Genomic DNA, 21,565 nt, shown 5'->3' on the forward strand with positions numbered 1-21,565 from the left:
GCCACAATTAAATGTTGTCCTTATAAGAGTCGCCTTGGCATGGTGGCGCATCCCTTTAATCCCAGCACTTGGGAGGCAGAAGCAGGCGGATTCCTGAGTTTGAGGCCAGCCTGGTCTACAGAGTGAGTTCCAGGACAGCCAGGGCTATACAGAGAAACCCTGTCTCAAAAAACCAAAAAAAAAAAAAAGAGAGAGAGAGAGTCGCCTTGGTCATAGTGTCTGTTCACAGCAGTAAAACACTTACTGAGCCAAGCTCAAACGGGAATAAATCAAATATATATCAACAATAAAATAAACAAATTACACTGTTATTATACAATGATATCAGCGACAAAGGACAAGCTGAATGAATGCAAAAATATAGATATTCTTAAAGACAATATTGAGCAAAAGATACTGCATACAAAAAAATAACATCTACTTTTGAATTTTAGTGTGTTTCTTTTGATAAATGCACTATGTATTTCTCTTAAATATATATCTAGGGTTTTCTGGTATATAGACTGTTGTAGCTTTATAAAGTGCTACTTAGCTCGTATGAAGAGCATTTTTCAAATTTTCCTTCACATATGTTTTGAATAAGGACGGGCTACAACAGACATTTTTGCATGAGATTTAAAGATTGGAAGAAAAATAGCAGCAATACAGAATTTGACATTTACAAGCTCCAAGGAAGAGATCTGTCACCCACACACTTTGTTGATCTGCTAACTTACCTCACTGACATAGATTAGCAGATATGCCTACAAGGACTCTGTGTTTTCCTGATTCTCCTTTGAGTCTCTGACTCCTGGGGCAGCTGACCCAGGGGGCCCGCTGCTTCTGCAGTTCATGTGCAGGAGGACCAAAAGCAGTAAGAGATGACACCGGGTTCACCTTGTTCAGGAGCTTCTACCCTTGGATTCCACTGTGTTCCACTTAATGTCCATCTTCCCTTTCCAACTCATAATCTTTGGACTTGAAACTCCAGCGTTAGATATAAAAACATTAACTTTCCTGGGGCCTGGGACCTGGTGCCATTTGGCCTATAATCCCTCTGCTACGTGAGAGGCTGAGGCACAAGGTTCAAAAGCTGAAGATCTCCCAGGGCTGCAGAGTGAGTTTAAGGGCAGACTAAGCAAATTAGTGGAACATTATCTGAAAAGTCTTAAAAAATGATTGAGTGTGGGAATATAGCTTGGGGGAGAATGCTTGCATAGTATGGTAAGGCCCTGTGGGAATATAGCTCAGGGGGAGAATGCTTGCAAAGTTTGGTAAGGCCCTGTGCTCATTTCCTAGTACATAAAAGAGGCAGAGAAGCCTTTCAGAGACTGTTTAACCATCTCCAAAAATTACCTGTATTTAAATCCCTATAAGAAACTTCCTATGATGGTTGGTCAGATGGCTCAGTGGTTACGAGCAATCTTACGAGGACCCAAGTTTGGTTCCTAGTACACACTTCAGGCAGCTCACAATAGCCTATAACTCCAACTCCAGAGGGATATGGCTTGCACAGCACCTGTATTCATTTACCTACACTCACACGCACACTCACACACACACCAGACATGGTGGTGCACAGAATCCCAGCACTTGAAAGACTAAAGGCAGGCAGATCTCTGTGAATTCAAGTCCAGCTTGTTCTACATAGTGAGTTGTAGAGTAACCAGGGCTAGATAGTGAAACCTGAAGCAGACAAGTGAGGGGAAGTTTTACTGAAGCAGACATGAGAGGGCACATGTTGCTTGGAAAGAGTATAAATGAAACCCCACAAACAGTGAAAGGATGTTCTTGCATTTCGACTCCGAGCAATGCTTCGATAGGTTTCACTGGGCACACAGTGCTGCACTGATCTTGCTTCTTCGATGGTCTTCACTGGTCTTCACTTCATAGAGAGAAACATGCCAAAGAACTTCTTGTGGTATTCCGGCTAATTCTTGTTGCTTCTGTTGACTCATGCAGATTTGGCAGAGCCTGTGGTTTCTGCTGGATCAAGCTGCTGCTACTGATTCTTGTTTGGTGTTTGCTATTAGAGTGGACTGCTGCTATCCTGACAATGAAGAGTGGAATTGCCCCCAAACAACTCCTTCTAAACAGGTCCACAACTCCCTTGTCTTATTAATTTTCTTTCTCCCCTACCTTCGGTGAGTGGGCTAGAAGGGAGGTTGAAGCATTTAAGAACCCTAAATAAAGTAGGTTTAGAGATCTCTCAGCCTAACAAAATATAGCCATCCATTTATAGGAACCCTTGAAACTGTTATCTGAAGGGTTTGCACTTACTGAAGCTCCAGCTAGCACTGGGAAAAAAGCAAGTTGCATCACATCTTCATCAATAGAAAAAAAATGGTAATTCATTTCTTGAAACAAGCAAAGTATGGCCACAGGTCACCAGTGTTTGTCTCAGTGATGAGTCAGCAATGCCTTTTACAGGACTATACATACACTCATTTATTTTGTTTGAGGCAGGGTCTCGCCCTGACTGGCATGGAGCCTGCTTTATAGACCAGGAATGCTTCAAATTTGTAGAGATATTTATGCCTCTATCTCCAGTATGCTAGGATTGCGGGCATATGTCACCACCCTCAGAATATGACACTCTTTAACCTAGCAACCCCAATTATAAAATTTACATCCAGATAACCCCTCATGCAATACTGTTATTAGGCATAAGCCTAATCATTGTTGCACTACTATTAATAGCAAAAATAGGAAATAAGTATAGAGCAGATTAAACAATAGAATTTTATGTGACTAAAAGAGAAGACATTTTTTATAGCAACATGGAAGAATCCTGTAACTCTCACGGTTCTCCAGAAAAGCAGAACCCTGAAGTCAGCACAAGAGCAGAACCAAAAGAAAGAGCCTAGGTGATTGCTTTGGTTTAGGGAGTTGGCTCACACAGTTATGGTGGCTGGTGCGTCCCATAGTCAGCATGGTGACTTGATAGTTAGAAGTACAGGAAGGAAAATGCTTCCTTCATTTCCAATGCAAATTCTGAGGCTTGGAAACTAAGAGAGGTAATGGGATAGCTCTGGTCCAAAGGCTGTTAGGCTCAGACTTAAGACTCAGCAAGAGCCAGTATTTCTGTTTGAATCTGAAGACAAGGGGAAGTGGGCCTGAGATTGCCAGTTCAAAAGCCATCAGGTTGTAAGAATTCTCTCATACCTAAGGGACAATTAATCTTTGTGTTCTCCTCAGTCCTTCAGCTGACTGGATGAGGCGGGCCTGCCCATAGAAGGTAGGGCAATCTGCTTTACCCCTCTACTAATATCCCAGAACACTCTCACAGAGCCCTGAGAACAACGCTGACTAAACAACTGGATGCCCTGTGGTCCATTTAAGTTGGTTCATAAAATAAATCACCTTATATCTACAAGAAGGTGAGAGCATAGAATGTGACACATGGCCCTGTGTGTAAAGAAGAAACATAAGACAACAACAAATGCGTCTTAGCACACAAAACCTGCTGTAATTCCCCCCTCAGTGCTAGGATTATGGGTGTGGTTGGTGCATGCCCTTGTCCCAGCACTCTGGAGGCTGAGACACAGTGTTTTGAGTTAAAGACTTGACTCTGTCTCAAAAAAATAAAAACATGCCGGGCGTGGTGGTGCACGCCTTTAATCCCAGCACTCGGGAGGCAGAGGCAGGTGGATTTCTGAGTTCGAGGCCAGCCTGGTCTACAAAGTGAGTGCCAGGACAGCCAGGGCTACACAGAGAAACCCTGTCTCGAAAAACCAAAAAAAAAATAATAATAAATAAATAAAAAATAAATAAATAAATAAAAACATTCTGGAAGGATGTCCAAGCAGACTTTTCATGTTCCGTTTTTATTTTAATTTTTTTTTTGTTTTGGTTGTATTGTGTTGTTTGTTTGTTTTGAGGTTTTGGTTTTTCAAGAGAGGGTCTCTCTGTGTAGCTTTGGCTGTCCTGGAACTCACTCTGTAGACGAAGATGGCTTCATCTGCCTGCCTCTATGTCCCATGTGCTGGGATTAAAGGCCTGCCCTTTACTTTTACTTTGTGTGTATGTGTGGTTTTTTTTTTTTTTTTTAAATCATTGTTGTGCTTAATCTATCCAAAACATTAAGTAACAACTCATAGCTGTTGCTTACATGATTTCTCTCTTTCAGGGTTGTCAGCCTGTTTGCACTCCTCTTTAAACATCTGGGGAACTATGGAATGAATAAGCCAAAGAAAATCAGAACTCATGAATTCAGAGATAACTTGTGGGAATCACTTCTCCCTTCTGCTGTGTGGGTCCCAGGGGTTGACCAAGTCATTTGGCTTGGTGGCAGGTGCCTTTACCTGATGAGCCATTTCACCAGCCCAATTATTTTAAGTTGTTGTTAGATTTTTGTTGGGTCCCCAGTTAACAGGACTGTTTGGGAAGGATTGGAAGGCATGGCTTTGCTAGAGTGGGTGTGCCCTTATTGGAGGAGGTGTGTCTTTGGGGGTCAGTCATTACCAAACTCAGTCTTGCTCTCTCTTCCTGTAACTTGCAGATTATGTGAGCTCTCAGCTACTGCTCCAGCACCCTGCCTTCCTGCCACCAAGATCCCTGCCATGATGGTCATGGACTCACCCTCTGGAACTGTAAGGAAACACCCAGTTAAATGTTTTCCCTTGAAAGTTGCCTTGGTCGTCGTGTCTCCTTACAGCAATGGAGAGAATCCTTAACCCACAACAATTTTCTTTTTTTGAGACAAGGTCTCATGTATGTCAGGTCTCATGATCTTACATTACCACAAAAGGAAAAATAGTTCCAACAATTCCTCTTGCTGTTGATGCCAGTATATGACCCCTCCCCAAATTCGGACTGGATCCAGTGACATGCTTCTAGTAAGCAGAGTACAGCAAATGTGTTGGGATATCACTTAAATGATTACGTTAGATAAGATGGTGTTGTGCCAGGAAGCATTGTTGAACCCTAAAAGACCACCAAGGAGCCAACTCAGAGGTCATCCCATTAGGGTAACATTCTTCCATCTGAGATGCAATCCCTTTTAATACAAACTCAGGTTTGGGCTTACTCACCGCCGACCCACAGGAGAATTTGGTAAAGCAGCCCCAAACCCTCATCAGGATAAGGTATTATAGAAAATGGGGCATTCATCCTGGCAAGCATCTAACTGGATGACTATTGTAAGCCAACAGGTGGGTGCTCTGAAGCAAGACCATACTCAATCACAAACAGTCTGAAAGTACATCTGAAACAATCAGACTAATCTTTGATTAACTGCTGCTAGGAAGTAGCTAGGGAGTAACTCTGGCCAAGAACAAGCCGTGGGGTCCTTCCTGGAACTTGGGTTCAGCCCCAGGTCAAGTTCTCAGGCTTTTTTTTTTTTTTTTTTTGATGGAGACTGTTTCCAAGATGGAGTAGGTTTGGCGTCTCATCTGTAATTTCGTTTTTGCTACATATTCATATAAAATATTTAATGTTATTATTTTAATTATGTGTATATCAACATATGTGCAGGTCCTCTCAGAAACCAGAGGTAGCAGATCCCCTGGAACTGGAGTTACAAGCAGTTATGGATTGCCCATTGTGTGTGCTGGGAATTGAATTCTAGTCCTTACAAGAGCAGTACACACTCTTACCCACTGAGCTTTATCTCCAGCCCTTTAATCTTTTTAATTACTTAATTGAGACGGTCTCAGTATATAGCCCTGGAGAGCCAACCTGGAACTTGCCGTGTAGACCAAACTGGCCTCACAGAAATAGAACTGCCTCTGCTTCCCGAGTGCTGGGATTAAAGGCGTGCAGTGCCACAACTGCTTTGCTAGCCCATTTTGTACGTTCTCACTTAACAGAGCCTAGTAAAAATGAGCTACTATGGGGCCAGCAAGATGGCCCAGTGGAAAAGGCATTTGCCACAACCTGAGTTGTGATGTGTGTAGATAAGGGAATTCTTGTCAAAGTCAGTTTTCTCCTTCACTGTAGGCTTATTATTGTGCTTTGCGTAAATATCATCCTTGTATTATTCAAATGCAGACAGGCATTGTAATGCTTATTCTAAGAAGTTCCTGTCTCAATGTTGTGTAAACATTGCTCCCCATTTATTCTCTGATTTGTCAATAAAAGCTGGTCAGCCAATGGCTGAGAAGAAAGAGACTAGGGCGGGACTTTCAATCCCAGATGGGAAGGGGGAGGGTTGTTGGAGGTGGGACTGGGGAATTCACCGGGAAGAAAGGGTTGAGGAGAAAGCCAGATCGATACAAAAATGCAAGTATCTAGATTTTGGCTGGGAGGCAGCTAGAGTAGCTGAGAGGATTAAAATAGATTAATAGCTACGCAGCTATTGTGCCATCAAGCTTGATTAACTAAATCTTATAGTCTCTGTGTCATTTATTTGGGAGCAAGTTGGGCTAAAGAAAAAATTATCACGTTTAAAATTGCACTAACACTTCACTATGTGGTCTCTCTCTCTCTCTCTCTCTCTCTCACACACACACACCCACACACACAAACTGTGGCATGCATATGCACACATACATAAATTTAAAATACAAATTAAAAAATTAAAGTTAGCTACTGTATCTGGACTTAGGCTGTTTCGGGGCTTCTTCTTTCTTCCACCCTTTCAACCCCTACCAGTAGTAAGGAGAGGCAAAGGCGGTGATGTCATCCTTAGACTCCTTTCTGTCGATGAGGCATCGAGTTCCTTGGGGCGAGTTTGATCTTTGCCATGAAGATATCTAATTTCTTCTTTCTCCTGTGCGCACGCACTATCTAACAAACCGTGACCAACAGCAAGCAACAGAAAGCAAGCAACAGTCCACAGGGCCTCTCAGGGCCCTAGCATTTATAGACCCTCTGAAAAGTCTCCAGAATTCCAAATGTCACCCAATCCCAGAAACGATCAGCAGCTGGCAAAACCATGCCCCTGCTAAAGCAAGAAGCAAACCATAGCTTCTGTGGATAGTCTGAAGCACCCCATACTTACAATATTTTTGTGTTTCTTAAAGAATCCAAAATGCCAAAACTGTCACTACAAGCTACTTCCCTGGAAGTGGCCATATGTTGAAGAATTCAGAGCAGGCAAAAGCCAGCAATCATCAAAACATGAAAGCCCTGCAACCCACGAGGGACTGGCTTGTTAACAACAGAGTGTGCCTCTTTCCCCAGTTGTCGTGGTTCTAGTTGAGACATTGTTCTTAACCTTGTAAACATCCTGGATCCGGGAAGTCTATGTTCCAACTGAACTATGCTCAAGATTTGACCCTCAAAAAACACAAAAACGAAAAAACAAAATCCATCATGTGTTGCTTTAAGCCTTTACATTGATTGTAATTTGTTACACAGTAATAGATAACCAAATACACGTTCCTTTTAATTTTTTTTTAAGATTTTAGAGTTATTTTAAGCTCATATATCTCTCTGTGTACCACATGCAGTCCTGGAGTTTATGGAGGTAGAGGAGGGTGTTGGAGACCCTGGAATTGGAATGATCAACAGTTGCAAGCTGCCATGTGGGTGCTGGGCATGGAACCTGTGTCCTCTGGAAGAACAGCAAATGCTCTTAATTGCTAAGCCATCTCTCCAGCCCATCGCTTCAGTTCTGTATGATTGTTGCAGTGTGTCTTCCAGAACTCAGGGCACAGGAGTCTCCTCCCATGTAATATGCCGATGAATGGAGTTGCCAGGTCTTGGGATTTACAAATGTTCAGCATTACTGTCAGTCAGCAGCAAATCATTACAGTGAGGGTTATACCATGGTCAGATGTCTTGGTCAGGGTGTCAAGTGACATGTAGCCAACCATCCATAAATTGAGACCAGTGTGTGGACAGGGTTGAGAGTCATACAGAAAGCTAATTTAAGAGAGTCCAGGGGCTGGTGAGATGGCTCAGTGGGTAAGAACACCCGACTGCTCTTCTGAAGGTCCAGAGTTCAAATCCCAGCAACCACATGGTGGCTCACAACCATCCGTAACGAGATNTGGCGCCCTCTTCTGGAGTGTCTNAAGACAGCTACAGTGTACTTACATATAATAAATAAATAAATCTTTAAAAAAAAAAAAAAAAAAAGAGTCCATGGGCAAGGTTGAGGACATGAGTGGCCACAATTGGTGAAAATAGTAGCTTGGGTTTGAACAAGATTAGAGGACACTGCGGGGGGTGGGGACGAACGGACAAGGAGGGGGTCACCCAATGCTACAAGCAGGCTGTCACACGTCACAAAATCTTCCCACTGGCATTATCATCAATGTAATAATAGGTCCACAGGGTCTAAAAGAGGACAGCTGGGCGAAAGGGATAAAGGACAAGCCAGGAACTCACTGCCTTTGGGGATCCATACAGGCAGAAAGAGAAGGCAGGCACAGGAAATAACGCACAACAGCACCTTTAATGGAGACAACTCTGCCCTATCTTCCCAGGCTCTCCTAAGAATGCTCCTTGAGAGGAGAGCGATTGCACAGCTGGATGCCTCCCTTACTCCCGCCTACTTCAACACCTTATCCCTTCCTCTCCAGCTGCTGTGATTTCCAGCCCTAAAACTGGTCCCCGGTCAGCACACAGGATGGGCAAGAGAATTCCTCAGCTTCCAGGGATAATTTCTCGAGTGTCCGAGGCCTTGGTGATTTAGCAAGGATAGAGATGAAGCTATCTTCTATGCTGAGAAAGGAACCGGTTCTAGAGGAGTGGAACGAGACAGAGGACCGCCTCTCCAGGCCCAAAGTGGTTTGGGAGATCATGCGGTGTGTTCGTACAGGTTTTCTGGGCTGTGGAAAGTGATCCCTTTTCCTGGCCCAGATGGAGTGTAAGGAGGACGATCAGTCCCCGGCCTCGGCGTTGAGCAACCCCACGTTCGCTCGAACCCTCCGCAGCCGAGCGCCGTAGCTGCAGGAGGCACTAGTGTGCAGCTCGCTCCGCCCTCCCAACCCTGCGTCGGCAGGTGAGTGGGTGGGTCGCGGCGTTTGGGCTCCGGCGGGTTCTGGGAAGCCCCGCGCAGCCCTGGCACCGCTCACCGCTGCTTGCGCTCGGCCTGCTGGAGCCGCCGGGAGAGATCATCGATGCGCACGTTCTTAAGTTGGAGCAGATGTTCCAGACGCTTCACCTTCATCTGAAGGACCTGGGTGGCGACGCAGAGACATCAAGCCTGAAGACCTGTTGCCTTGCCAGTGTTTTGCCCCTGCAGGCTTCAAGCTGCCCCTTAGGCATCAGTGTCCCCTTCTCACCTACCTGTACTGTCTCTTGAGAGGCCAACAGCTCCTGCTCCTTTTCAGCGATCTGGAGGACGAAGCTCGGATCACCCTGCAGCGCCTGATTATACCCAGGGGGTCGGGAAGCCAACGGACGGCCCTCTCTGCAGTGGGGAGCAGCTTAGCAGAGGCCTGGACGTCCCACCTTTCCCTTCTACCCGTGGCCAGGCTTTTCCTCTTCGCCTTCTCCCCACTGCAGCCCCCAACCCTCAAGGCACTGCCACCTAGTCTGTGTGGGGAAGTTACCAAGCCTGATGAGGTCGAACTCTCAGCTTTACCTGAGCTGCTCTCCCAAGGCTGGGGCACCCTCTCCTCGAACCTTCTGGGGCAAACCTAAGACAAAGCAAGTGGAGAAGTGACCTTGCTGGAGTCCTAGAATGACCCTAAATTGATTAAAGGGACGTGAGGAAAGCTGTTTCTGAGATAAGAGAAGCATCGTCTTACCCATATCCATGTAGCCACTGCTATCCTGAGGAGCCAGCTCCTGAAAGAACAGATGTGGTCTCCTGTGAGCCTGGGTTCACCTATCTCCAAGAAGCCCTGTTCCCTTTCCACAACCCCATAGGCCAGGTTCTTTTAGACAGACACCTTGTCTTTCTATTTATCACCACAGCAGGGCTCTCCATGTCTGGGGAGCACCCCTGCCCAATACCCTACCCCACCGCAGCGTCCCAACCACCAAGCTCAACAGCCCCACCTGTAAGGAGCCAACACCCAGCTTCTGGCGCCTCTGCCGCTCCTCCAGGCGCTGCCTCAGTGGAATGAGCACTAGCTCCACTACCCCCGGAGAACACTGCGCAATCTTCCGCATCACATCGTCGGGGACCGAGAAGTTCAGCTTGTTCAGCACCTTTCTAGGGGGTGAATATGAGATAGGCGGATTGGGTACCAGGAAAATGCAAAAGAAGTGGACATCGTACCAGAGGAAGGGCGGACATCTGAAGCCCTCTCTGCTTGAGTGTTCCAAGTTCTTTGTTTCTATCCAGATAAAATAATTCCTTGATTTTGTTTCTAAATGGATTCTTCTGTTTCCCCTGCCCCACCCCCAGCAGTCCCAGCCTGCCTGTCAAGATCATAGGAGGTGTTGTCATAGTCGTTGTTTAGCATTTTGTATTGCTAGGAACCAACCCAGGGATGTGTGTGTGTGTGTGTGTGTGTGTGTGTGTGTGCAAGCATTCTACTACCAAGCCATATCCCCAGCCAAAGCTACTTCTGCACCCAGGGATTCTACTACCTGTTCAGGTGACCCCAGTTGCTGAGCTTCTGCTGGAGAGAGTTGGCAGGGACATAATTGTGCATCTCCACCATCTTGGGGAAGTAAAACTTGATAAGCTCTGCAACCAGGACTGAGGGGAAAGGGTTGGGGGCAGATACGAAAGGCAGGAGCATAGGATCAAGGGAAAAGGGGTAGAGATACAGAAAGGGGAAGGTTCACAGAAAGGAGACAAAGAAAGCCAGATCAGTGATCTGTTCAAGATCCCTCCATTTCTCAGCATATTCCTCAACCTCAGATCACAGGAAAACTCAGTCTCCAAGAGGGCCCTATAGGTGTCTGCAGCCTTATCCTAGGAATTCACATGAACACACACACATGCACACGCACACACACGTCTCAGAAGAATCACAGATTAACACAAGCAGAAAGGGAGGTATAGCTTAATTGGCAGCATGCTCAAATAGCATGTACAAAGCACTGCACTCAACCCCCCAGAGCCATTTAAGCAGCATGGTAGCTCATGCTGCAAGCCCATCATCACACAGGATGCAGGAAAATAGTGAGTTCTGGGCTACACAGAAACTGTGTGTCTCGAAAATGTCCATCTATAGATGCATGTAGGGCAGAATGTATAGATGCACACAGCAAATAAATGCTAAGTATGCATGAGAACACACATAGAACACACACATACAAGTCACATATACACATAGCCTCTTCAATTATACACATAGAAATGAAGGACATTCTGCTACAGAACTATGCATTTCTTAAATACAGGAGCCTTTCCTGAAAAACAAACACACAACCCAAAAAAAAAAAATCATATACATGCAGGACAGAACATGTCAATACAAAAGAACACAGGCTAGGGATTTAGCCCTGTTGGTAGCAAGATTGCTTAGCGTTCACAATGCCCTGGGTTTGACTCCCTTGCACCACACTAAAAACAAACAACAGGAGTAGTGGCACGGTGCCTATAATCTCAGAATTTGAGAGGCAAATGTAGGAATGCAGTAGAGGTGGGGAGTCAGGAGTTCAAGACTATCTCACAAAACAACAAAAATTACAAGACAGACTGCAGAACACAGCAATGTGAGCAAACACAGGTTCACAGACACACAGCTTAGTTCTTAAAGCCCCCGAAGGAAGACACACCGATACACTCCATGCATACAAGATAGAATGGACATACATTCTTCACACATGAATAGAAGAAAATGCAACTGCACGCTTCCACAGTCAAAGTCCCAAAATACGGATCCCACGCCGCCCCACTCTAGATACACACATAACAACAACAATAGCATATGCGCAAGTCCATTAAACATACATAAAGACAGTATTTTAAAACACACAACAATGCACACCTCCGTCACTGAAGTCCCGGGAGAGGTTTCTCTTGGGTCTGGACAGAGGGATATTGTCTACCCAGAGGTACAGCTGGTGCAGAGCCTCCTCATCCACGCTGCTTTCCATTGGATCCAGAGCAAGGCCTCAACGTTCCCGACAGAGCCCAGCGCCAGCCCCAGGACCCTTCAAATGCCTCCTCTCGCAACTGCGAGCGTTCAGATATACGTTTGGGTCCCTATTCGGCACAGACTCAAATCCTTCTGGGAGCAGCCATATTGTTTTCCGAAACCATAGCAACCGTCGCTACAGTGCCTGGAAACAGAGACTTCTGGGAGTTGTAGTTTTTCCATGTTACCTTCCCCTGGGCCCAGGCTTTGAAAGGACAGTTAGCTGTTCTTAAATCTTCCTTTCTCTCCAAGAAGGCATCTCCTATCTGCCAACACCACCTGCTGAACAATCACTGACCCATTCTGGGATTTACGAAAATGTACTATGTCCCCAAACCCCTTTCCCTTTGTGTCATTTATCAGCTCTAAAGGAAGCAGCATAACAGCATCACCACACAAGTCACCAATGGGGTGGGAGGTTGGGGTGGACAGCGCAGAGCTCTGCTAATATGATACATGTCAAGATTGTGTGTAAGTTGTTTATTTGGAAATTATTGTTTTCTTATAGGTATGGGTGTTTTACCTGTTTTTATATGTGTGTACTATGTGTGTGCTGGGTACACAGGTGTTGGATCCCCCTGGAAATGGTTTTAGAGATGGTTGTGAGCCACCATGTTGGTGCTAAGACCCAAATCTGGATCTTCTGGAAGCACAGGAACTCTTAACTACTAACCCATCTCTCCTGCCTCTGAAAGACTGTTTAATAGTGCTTCTCGATAGCTCCCTCCCCTGAAACTCTGCAGGTCATTGCCATTCCTTCATGCCAGCAATGTGCTCAACTGGAGCCTTTAATATGTAACCCAGACTCCCAGAGAGAGCAGATTAAAGCCAGTTTCTTAGGGACGGTTATTTAGTTCCTTAACCCTATTTCCTTTGTAAAATGGAAACAGTTTTCATCTTGTCCCAAAGATGTACTTGGAAAGTAATTTACAAGTAGGAAAGAAAAAAGTGTAAGTATCTTGCACTTGTATGGGTTTGGGGGGGACTGCACGTCGGCTGTACACTGAAGACAAGAGCTTCTACAGACAGGGCCATGGCCCTTGCTTCCCTCTAAAGGCTGGTCTGAACTGGAAATTGATTTCTGCAGCCAGGAGGGCTAGGAACACAGGTCCCTCCTTAGGGAAGAAACACACTACTAAAGGGGTACTTCTAGAGCCTGCCTAAGGAAGGAGAAAGTTTGCTTCCAATAGGCTAATGGATGTGGCACTGGGCAGATTACTGAACCCTTTTGCCTGTTTGTCATGGCTTTTGTTACTTCATAAGGGCACCTGAGTGTTTGACACCTAGCACACAAAAGGGGCCGTATTAGCAACAGCTTGTGTTAAGTCATAAGAGTCCAGTAGAAGAGATTCTTGTTGTCAGGAGACAGACCAAAGTGATTTGACTTGGAACTTGGGACAAAGGTCCTGGATTAGCCAGGGGCATCTAGAGAAAAGGCCACTGCTCCCTCCTACTTACTCCAGAGCAAGCCCACAGGGTAGACTAGACTTTCTGGTCCTCTCCTCCAGGCTTCCAACTAGAGGAAGGGGTGATGTCATATGGAATTTCAACCCCTTTACTTGACTTTGTGGACTTTGTTTCAAAACTTTCAAGGGGGAGTGTGGCTCAGCAGTGAAACTCTTACCAGGACTGCTATAGGCCCTGGTTCCTCCCTACCTTAATACAAATTAAAAACAAAATTTGCATTAAAAAATACAAAACAAATTTCCAAGGGAGGTAATTCCTTAGTGTCAGAAATACAAGACTCAACCTTTCTGGCCCCCACCTAAGGCAAACAAGGCACAAAGGGTGACTTAGATAATCCCCCACCCCTTTACATTCCAGGGTAGGGAGAACTTGGTGGCTGGGCTATGTTGGGTTTGGGGATTTACCAGGGGAAATATGCCAGCCGTAGTCAAGGTGGTAAAACCGGTTTGGTACTACCCTGATCAGGCTTTTCCTTGGCTGGAACCTGAAGGCCTCAGAAAGGAAGAGCCTTGAGGGGAGGGGTTGGGCACTGAAAGAAGGGCATGCTGCCTTCACCTTTGGACTGGAGTGGGGGGGAGTGGCCTTGCACAGTGAGCTACCAATTCATGGGGCTGCAATTTGTTTCCCAGTAACTTTGCCTTCTGTTACTGTGCTGTGGCTAACAGACTTGAAAATGTCCATCAAAGGCCGGAAGAACTCCCTCGTAGGGTAAGATAAGGGTGCCTTGTATGCGCCTCCAGCTCCAACCTGGCTCACAGCCATCCCATAGTTGTTCTCGTTCCTGCTGACTTTCACTAGCTTTGGTGGGCTGGGTCATCAGGTGCATATGGGCTGATCTGCTGGCTCCCTATCTCCTACCCCACCCGGAGCTTCTCACTAACAAAGTTTAAGGCTAAGGTTCCTCAAGTCTATCAAAATGATGTAACACCCTCCTTCCCCAGAATTCTGTAACATTTACATGTGGGTACCACTGCCTGCCACTCACCCCAGTCATGTCCATCTGCTCAAACCTTGCTTCCATGTCCCGCTAACGGCAAGAACCAAGGGGAATCGGGAAAGGATGTGTCCCCCAAGATAGACGCAAGCCCAGACCATGAAGGATGCATCCTTGGCTGTTAAAACATTCACTCCCACAAAAGGGGAGCGGACAGATTTATTGAATTCAAGCTGGGAAAGGAGCACCTGGGTGGCTGGACTCTGGGCCCAGCCCCAGGCCCCTCTGCCCAGGATGGGGGTCTGCAGAGGATGAGGCAGAGGCCTGTAGCTACCCAGATTGGAGGTGCCTGCTGTCACGCCCCTGGAGGGCCTCCTGGAAACCTCCAATCTGGAAAGAAAACCAAGTGCCAGAGAAAGGGATCTGGGGAGGTGGAAAGCAGGCAGAGGCAGGCTCGGGAGCCTGCCCTCAGTTACACTGTGCTTCTTTTAGACAGCCTAGAGATGCAGGAGGGGGGCTGCTAGTTTTGTGGGGGCCTAGGCTAGACCTTCCTCAGGAGCCCTTTCCAGAATGGCTTTGGGATCCCCCCACCAAAGACCTGGTTGGGTGGCAGGGGGAGAGGCACTCTCTGGCCAAGAGCTTCCAGGACCCAACCCTGGCTGCTGCTGTGATCTAGCCCACTGATGGCATGGTGTGGTAGCACCGGACAGCTCCCCACCCATCCAGTGCCCTGAGCCCAGGGACTAATGGGGAGGAAAGAGGATTCTGAGAAAGAGCAACAGCAGTGAGGGGGACCTCAGCCCCTGGGCCTGTCTCAGAGCCTGGAGCCTGGAACCTGGCGAAGCGTTGCTGAAAGCCCTGGGCTTCTCCAGCCATCTCCAGCAGCTGCCCAGAGTTCTCTGCCTTGGGCAGGAGCAGCCCATCTGGGCTGGGGTACAGCTATGTCCAGCAGCTCAGCTTTGATATCCAAGACCTCGAACTCCCGCCTGCCTGGCATGGTTCTTCCTAGTCACGTGGACCAGATCATGTTCCAAATGAAGGATGTGACTCTGCACTCGGTCATCGATGGGAAAGGAGGTCAGGTACCTCTTGACCATGGCAAAGTAAGCCATGGCCTCTCCAAAGCTGGGCACAGGGACCTCATCACCATCCTCCTCATCATCCTCATCTTCATCCTCCTCATCTTCATCCTCCTCATCCTCCTCTTCATCACTGTCCGAGTCAGAGTCCTCTCCTCCTTCCAGGAAATGGAGGGTGGGGCACTGGGCCTCTTCCTGGACACTATAACCCCCAAAACAACCACTGGCTTCCATTACTCCCTGGGCCCAGTCTTCAGCCTCTAAACCCTCAGAGGAACTTTCTTCTTCTTCCTCTTCATCACTATCATCAACCTCGCCCTCCTCTTCTACCTCTTCCTCTCCTACCTCCTCCCCTTCCCCTCCTTCTTCCTCCTCCCCTTCTTCCTCTTCCTCCTCCTCTTCCCCTTCACCCTCCTCCTCTTCCTCCTCCTCCTCTTCTTCCTCCTCCTCTTCCTCCTCTTCCTCTCCCTCACTCTTGAAGGAAGTGGTGATAGTGGCATTAAGGCCACCTCCAAAACCGGCCTCACGAAAACAAGTTGCTATGTCCGAGGGCTCCACTGCCTGCCAGGCTGCAGCCACAAAGTGCAGGGCCTCCACTAGGCCCAGTTGCAAGCCTGAGGGATCCTGGCCCTCGAGTGCTGCCATGGCCTTGAGCAACATCGCCTGGCGGTAGTGGCCCTTCACCTGTTGGACCACTCCTCGCTCCAAAGGATGCACGGTGCCAGGAGGGAAGAAGGCCAGCTGCACGTGCCGCAGGCCCGAGGTGTCCAAGGACTGGGCAGCCAGACGGCCAGCCAACAGAAGGACCCGACGAGATTCTGCTGCCATTCGAGTGTCCAGAGCTTTCAAGTACTTAGCCAGAGCCTGGGTGGTGACTCCACCCTTCGAGTTGGCAGTGTAGTCGCAGGGCAGACCACCTTGGCCTGCACGGGGCTTGGCAGACTTGCCTGCGACCAGTGGGGGAAGCTTCTCGCTGCCATCGGCGTTGGCGCACAGCAAAACGCTAAGGCGCTGGGTGGCCTGGCGCGCCGGTCCATCACCTCCCCAGGGCCCTGAGGCCTGGTCCGACAGAAAGTCGTACCACAGGCTGGTCTCGGTGGCGCTGAACACGTCCTGCGAGGCGTAGCCCTCAGCTACCGACGGCGGCTGCTCCTCTCTCATGCGCCAGCCGGGTGTGCTCCCACCGCTGCCCTCGGAGGGCACGGTGGCTGGGCCAGCAGGTGCCGCTGGGGCCCGAGGGGCAGAGCTTCGCGCCCGAGAACGGGTCACGCCGCTGCAGGCCACTACACCGTGGCGCCTGCGGAAGCGATCCAGCCAGCCGTTGGAAGCAGTGAAGTCGTCCATGCCCAGCTCCTCCGCTATCCGCAGCGCCTTCTCTTTCAGGATGATGCCCTTGACCGGCAGCCCGGCGGCGCGGATCTGCTGGAACCAAGCGATGAGAAGCCCCTCCAGCTTGTCGTACGGGGACAGCTTGTTGGTCTTGCGGCAGGTGGAGGCCACTCCGTACTTGCGCTCCGATGCCAGGATGGCGCGCTTGTTCTTCAAGATGGTGCTCAGCGTGGACGGCGGGATGTTGAAGCGCCGCGCGATCTCGCCCTTGCGTAGGTCCGGGTTCTCCTCCACCTCCTGGATGATCCGCGACTTCTCCCGGAAGGTCAGCTGCCGCCGCTTGGGGCCCATCCCGGCGCGCCCTCCGCCCCGGGGCCCGGCACCGCCGTCGCCGCCCCGGGGCGGGGGGCCCGGGCCCGGCACCGCCGTCGCCGCCCCGGGGCGGGGGGCCCGGGCCCGCGGCGGGGGGCACCTGGTGGCCTCTCCGCGCGCCCCGCCCGAGACAAAGCGGCTCGCGGGGCGGCGGCGGGCGGTGGCGAGCGGCGCGGGAGGCGCGGGCGGCAGGACGTGCCCAGCGGGGAGCGCGGCGCGGCGCGGGGCGGAGCGCGCGCGGGATCTCGCGGGAAGCGCGGGGACGGTGGGCGCCGCCTCCCCGACCCCGCGCCGCTGCCCGGACCCGCCGCCGGGGGCGCTGAGGCCTGGACTGTGCGCCTCGGCCACGCGCGGGAAAGGTCATCCGCAGAGACAAAACGCACTTAGGCACCTGAACAGATGCGCAGGGATCTTTTGGTGCTCTCCGGTCTTCTCGTTCCTCCAGAGGCGGCTAGCTGGCATCAGGCTGCTTAGACTGCGTTTTAATTGGCTGGCGTCAAGCGATTAGGAGTTTTTTTTTGCTATGTGTAAATGCAATTGTCTGTATGCTTCTTTTTAAATAATTGTCTTTATGCATGTGAATGTCTGCCTGTGTGTAGGCGCTCCTGCATGCAGATGCCCAAGCGGACCAGAAGAGGGCTTCATACAGGAGAAGTGGGATTGCAGGTTATTATGAATTGCAACGTGGGTGCTGGGATCCAAACCTCTTGAGAGCAGCCTGTGCACTTTAAGTGCTGCGCCTTTTTCTCAGACACCTAACATGAACTTTAATGGTGTATACTGTTCCAAATGTGAAAAAGCCAATCTATGGTTACGCACTTATGTTATTGTAAAGACAACATAGCATTTAAATCCATTTGATGGTGTTGATGACATTTTAAAAATTCTAGCAATTTTTGTGATGGCGCATGCCTTAAATTCCAGCATGAGGGAAACAGAGGTAGGTGGAGGTCGAGCCCAGCCTGGTCTCCAGGGCTGTTTGTTATGCAGAATAACACTTTCTTGAAAAACAAAAATAAACAAGATCTAGTAATTCAAATCCATAAACACTATTAACATCTGGGTGTTATTGCCCCCCCCATGCAAGTAGCCATATCTAAAACTACAAAAATGTGTATGTATGTAAACATCTGTACAAATAAATCTTAAAACCTCCTCCTGCAGGACCAAGCACATGAAAGTGATGAACCCTTAAGGCAGTGTGCACATTGCAGTGTTTTGCTTGCCTGTTTTTGTTTTGTTGTTTGAGCAGAGTCTCATTATATAGCCTTGACTGACCTGGAACTCTGTATTGACATGTTATGGTCTGAAACTCATGAACATTCAACTGCTTTTGCCTCCCCAGTGTTGGGACTAAAACATGTACCACCACACCAGACAACCTAAGAAACACATGAGAGAGAGAGAGAGAGAGAGAGAGAGAGAGAGAGAGAGAGAGAGCTCTACAAAAACAAAGCTCAAAACAAACAAGCAAAAGACCCGTACGTAAAACAAACAAACAAACAAATGCCCAAAAAAGTCTACAAAAATACCTTTGAGTTCATTTTGTGTTGACCAACTACATCTGGGCGTGGATCTGCCCTTGAGTGTGGTTGATATACTCTGACATTTTATGGGGAAAAAAAACTGATTGTCCCTTTGCCAGTGGGTATCAGTTGCAGAGAGCATCTTGGTTTGGGATGGGACACTTTGTCCACTTCCCCTTTCAGTGCTGGGACCTGGTCTGTCTTGAACCTGTGCAGGCCCTGTGTATCAGTCCTGTTGTGTGTGGAAGTCACTATTTCTGTGGAAATATCTCTCACCTCTGGCTCTTTTTTTTTTTTTAAAGATTTATTTATTTTATGTATATGAGTTCTATAGCTGTCTTCAGACACACCAGAAGAGGGCATCAGATCCCATTACAGATGGTTATGAGCCACCATATGGTTTCTGAGACTAGAACTCAGGACCTCTGGAAGAGCAGTCAGTGCTCTTAACCACTGAGCCATCTCTCCAGCCCTCACTTCTGGCTCTTAAACATCATTTTACCTTCTTTTCTGCATAGACCCCTGAGACCTTTGGTGAGGGTTTTGATAGGTTGCCATGTTTTAAAAAGTCTTGAAAGAGCAGCCTCCAGGATAACAGGCTAAGGAGCTGGGGTAGACAAAGCTTTAGGTCAAGAAACAAAGAGAACCAAGGATAGTGCCCTGGGAGCTTCCGGGTTAAGGACTCTAGAACAACACACTTAGGAGAAACTGATAAAGACAGCATCAGAAATCAGGTCAGTGTTGTGTTCTGCAAGGCCAGAGAAGAGAGTGTGACTCCCTGCTCTTTGGATACACATTTCTCTTTCCATGTATATATTGGATCCTGAGTGTCTCTGCCTTTGTCCACATTTCTCATGCTGGTCTTTTCCCTTCTACATGTGCCATAAGGATCAAACTTAGGGCCTCATGTTTGCCAATCATAATCTCTACCCCCAACAGTATTTTTCCGACCTTTAAGAACTCCACTTTAGCCAAACAGTGGTGGCACAGACCTTTAATCTCAGCACTTGGGAGGCAGAAGCAAGTGAATCTCTGTGAGTCCAAGACCAGCCTGGTCTACACAGAGTTCCAGGACTGCTAGAACTACACAAAGAAACCGTGTCTCAAAAAACAAAACAAAATAAAGACCCCACATGTGCTCTGAATGTAAAATCTCTGATAGGTGTATTATAAAAGTCTCTCTTGAATTGCCACACATCTCTTAGCTTAAAAAACATTTTAGAGACCACTTGTGATTTCCAAGTTTATGAGACTACTTGTAATCTCCAAGTAGGCCGATCTGGCTACACTCTGCTATATTGCTTCTGGTTTTGTATCTTACACAGAGGCCTTTCCCACCCAAGATATAAAAAGCATTATTCTAAGCTGGATGTATTGGCACACACCTTTAATCCCAGCATTCAGGAAGCCAATTTCTGAAGCCTGTCTGGTCTACAGAGCAAGTTCTACAGAGAGAAACTGTGACTCAGAAACTCAAGGACAAAAGCATTCTAAAACAATCTCGGTTTTGTTGTTTTGTGTGGTTTGGTTTGGGGCTTATTTGTTTGTTTGTTTGTTTGTTTGTTGAGACAAGGTCTCACTATGTAGCCCTAGCTGTCTTGGAACTCTGTGTAGAACAGGCTGGTATGAATTCACAGAGCTTAGTGCTAGAATTGAAGTCTGGTGCCATCACACCTGGCTTTGGTTTTGGTTTTTGAGTTAGAGACTCAGTACATAGCCCAGGGAACCCTCACTCTTGTTTTTATTCTCCGGTCTTAGCCTCCCAAGTGACAAATATGCTTTGTTTGCTTGCTTAGACTTACTTATTTTATATTCATTGTCTTAGTCAGTGTCCTCTTGCTGTGGAAAGACACCATGACCTCGGGGACTTGATTTCACCTTTAGAGGTTTAGTTCACTATTAGGGTGGGAAGCCTAGAGCCATGCAGACAGACACCATGCAGGAGAAGTAGCTGAGAGTTCTACAGACAGCAAGGAGAGAGAGAGCCTCCAGGCCTGGCTTGGGATTTTGAAACCTCAAAGCCCACCCCCAGTGACATACATTTTTCAGCAAAGGCCACATCTACTCTAATAAATAGTGCCATTCCTAAACATTCAGATATATGAGCCAGCTTACGGGTGTCACTCATATTCAAACCCCCATAGGTATGGATGCTTTGATCACATATATGTCTGTGCACCAAGCCTAGAACAGGTCATTGGATCCCTCAGAATGAGTGTTACACACAGTTGTGAGCTGCCATGTGGATGCTGGGAATCAAACCTGAGTCTTATGGAAGAGTTCAAGTGCTCCCATCCCCTACACATACAACTCATGACCCTCTGCCTGAGAGTGATGTCACCCACAGTAGGCTGGGCCCTCCCACATTAATTATTAATCAAGAAAAAGTCCCACAGACTTGCTTACAGGCCAGTCTGCTAGAGACATATTCTCAACTAAGGTTTCTGTTCATCCCAAAGATTGGAGGAGAAAGACCACTGACCCAAATCATTATGGCCAAATTAATTAAAGCAAGTACTTAATTAAAGTAAGTCTTTTCACTCTGCACAAAGGCTGCCTCCCCATAAGGTGGGGTTTAAGAGGTCAGCATAGTATGTGAGGAACACAAGGGGTAAGGTGTTTCCAAATGAGGGATTTGGTGGGCAGAATTGATGAAGTTACAGGAGCAGAACACAAACACAGGTTATTTCTAATGACCTCCTAAAACAAAGACATGGTTGCAAGGTGGGAGAACCAAGGTAGTTATAAGTTAGATCTAGGTTGTCACAATGGTAGGATTGCAAGATGGTTATAAATAACTTTGTTGTTGTTGTTGTGTTTTGTTTTTGTTTTTGTTTTTCGAGACAGGGTTTCTCTGTGTAGCCCTGGCAGTCCTGGAACTCACTCTGTAGACCAGGCTGGCCTCGAACTCAGAAATCTGCCTGCCTCTGCCTCCCAAGTGCT

General features: G+C 47.8%; 2 protein-coding genes across 3 annotated transcripts; both read right to left on the reverse strand.

Moving 5' to 3' along the window:
• Positions 1–8,304: 8,304 nt before the first annotated feature.
• Positions 8,305–14,394, reverse strand: Spef1 (sperm flagellar 1). Of its 2 annotated transcripts, XM_021155421.2 has the most exons (7): positions 11,766–14,394; positions 10,414–10,525; positions 9,877–10,033; positions 9,624–9,663; positions 9,458–9,512; positions 9,160–9,283; positions 8,305–9,049 (listed from the first exon to the last, which is right to left on the reverse strand). In XM_021155421.2, the coding sequence occupies exons 1-7, from the start codon at positions 11,872–11,874 to the stop codon at positions 8,942–8,944; spliced, it is 705 nt and encodes a 234-aa protein (XP_021011080.1). In that variant the 5' UTR covers positions 11,875–14,394; the 3' UTR covers positions 8,305–8,941. The 2 variants fall into 2 exon arrangements, with proteins under 2 accessions (XP_021011080.1, XP_029330150.1); XM_029474290.1 differs by having other exon boundaries at positions 8,962–9,283.
• Positions 14,395–14,490: 96 nt separating this feature from the next.
• Cenpb (centromere protein B) lies at positions 14,491–17,128 on the reverse strand. Its single transcript, XM_021152974.2, has one exon. The coding sequence runs from the start codon at positions 17,073–17,075 to the stop codon at positions 15,270–15,272; it is 1,806 nt and encodes a 601-aa protein (XP_021008633.1). The 5' UTR covers positions 17,076–17,128; the 3' UTR covers positions 14,491–15,269.
• Positions 17,129–21,565: the final 4,437 nt, after the last annotated feature.

This window comes from Mus caroli, chromosome 2 (assembly GCF_900094665.2).
Source record: "Mus caroli chromosome 2, CAROLI_EIJ_v1.1, whole genome shotgun sequence".
Lineage (NCBI taxonomy): Eukaryota > Metazoa > Chordata > Mammalia > Rodentia > Muridae > Mus > Mus caroli.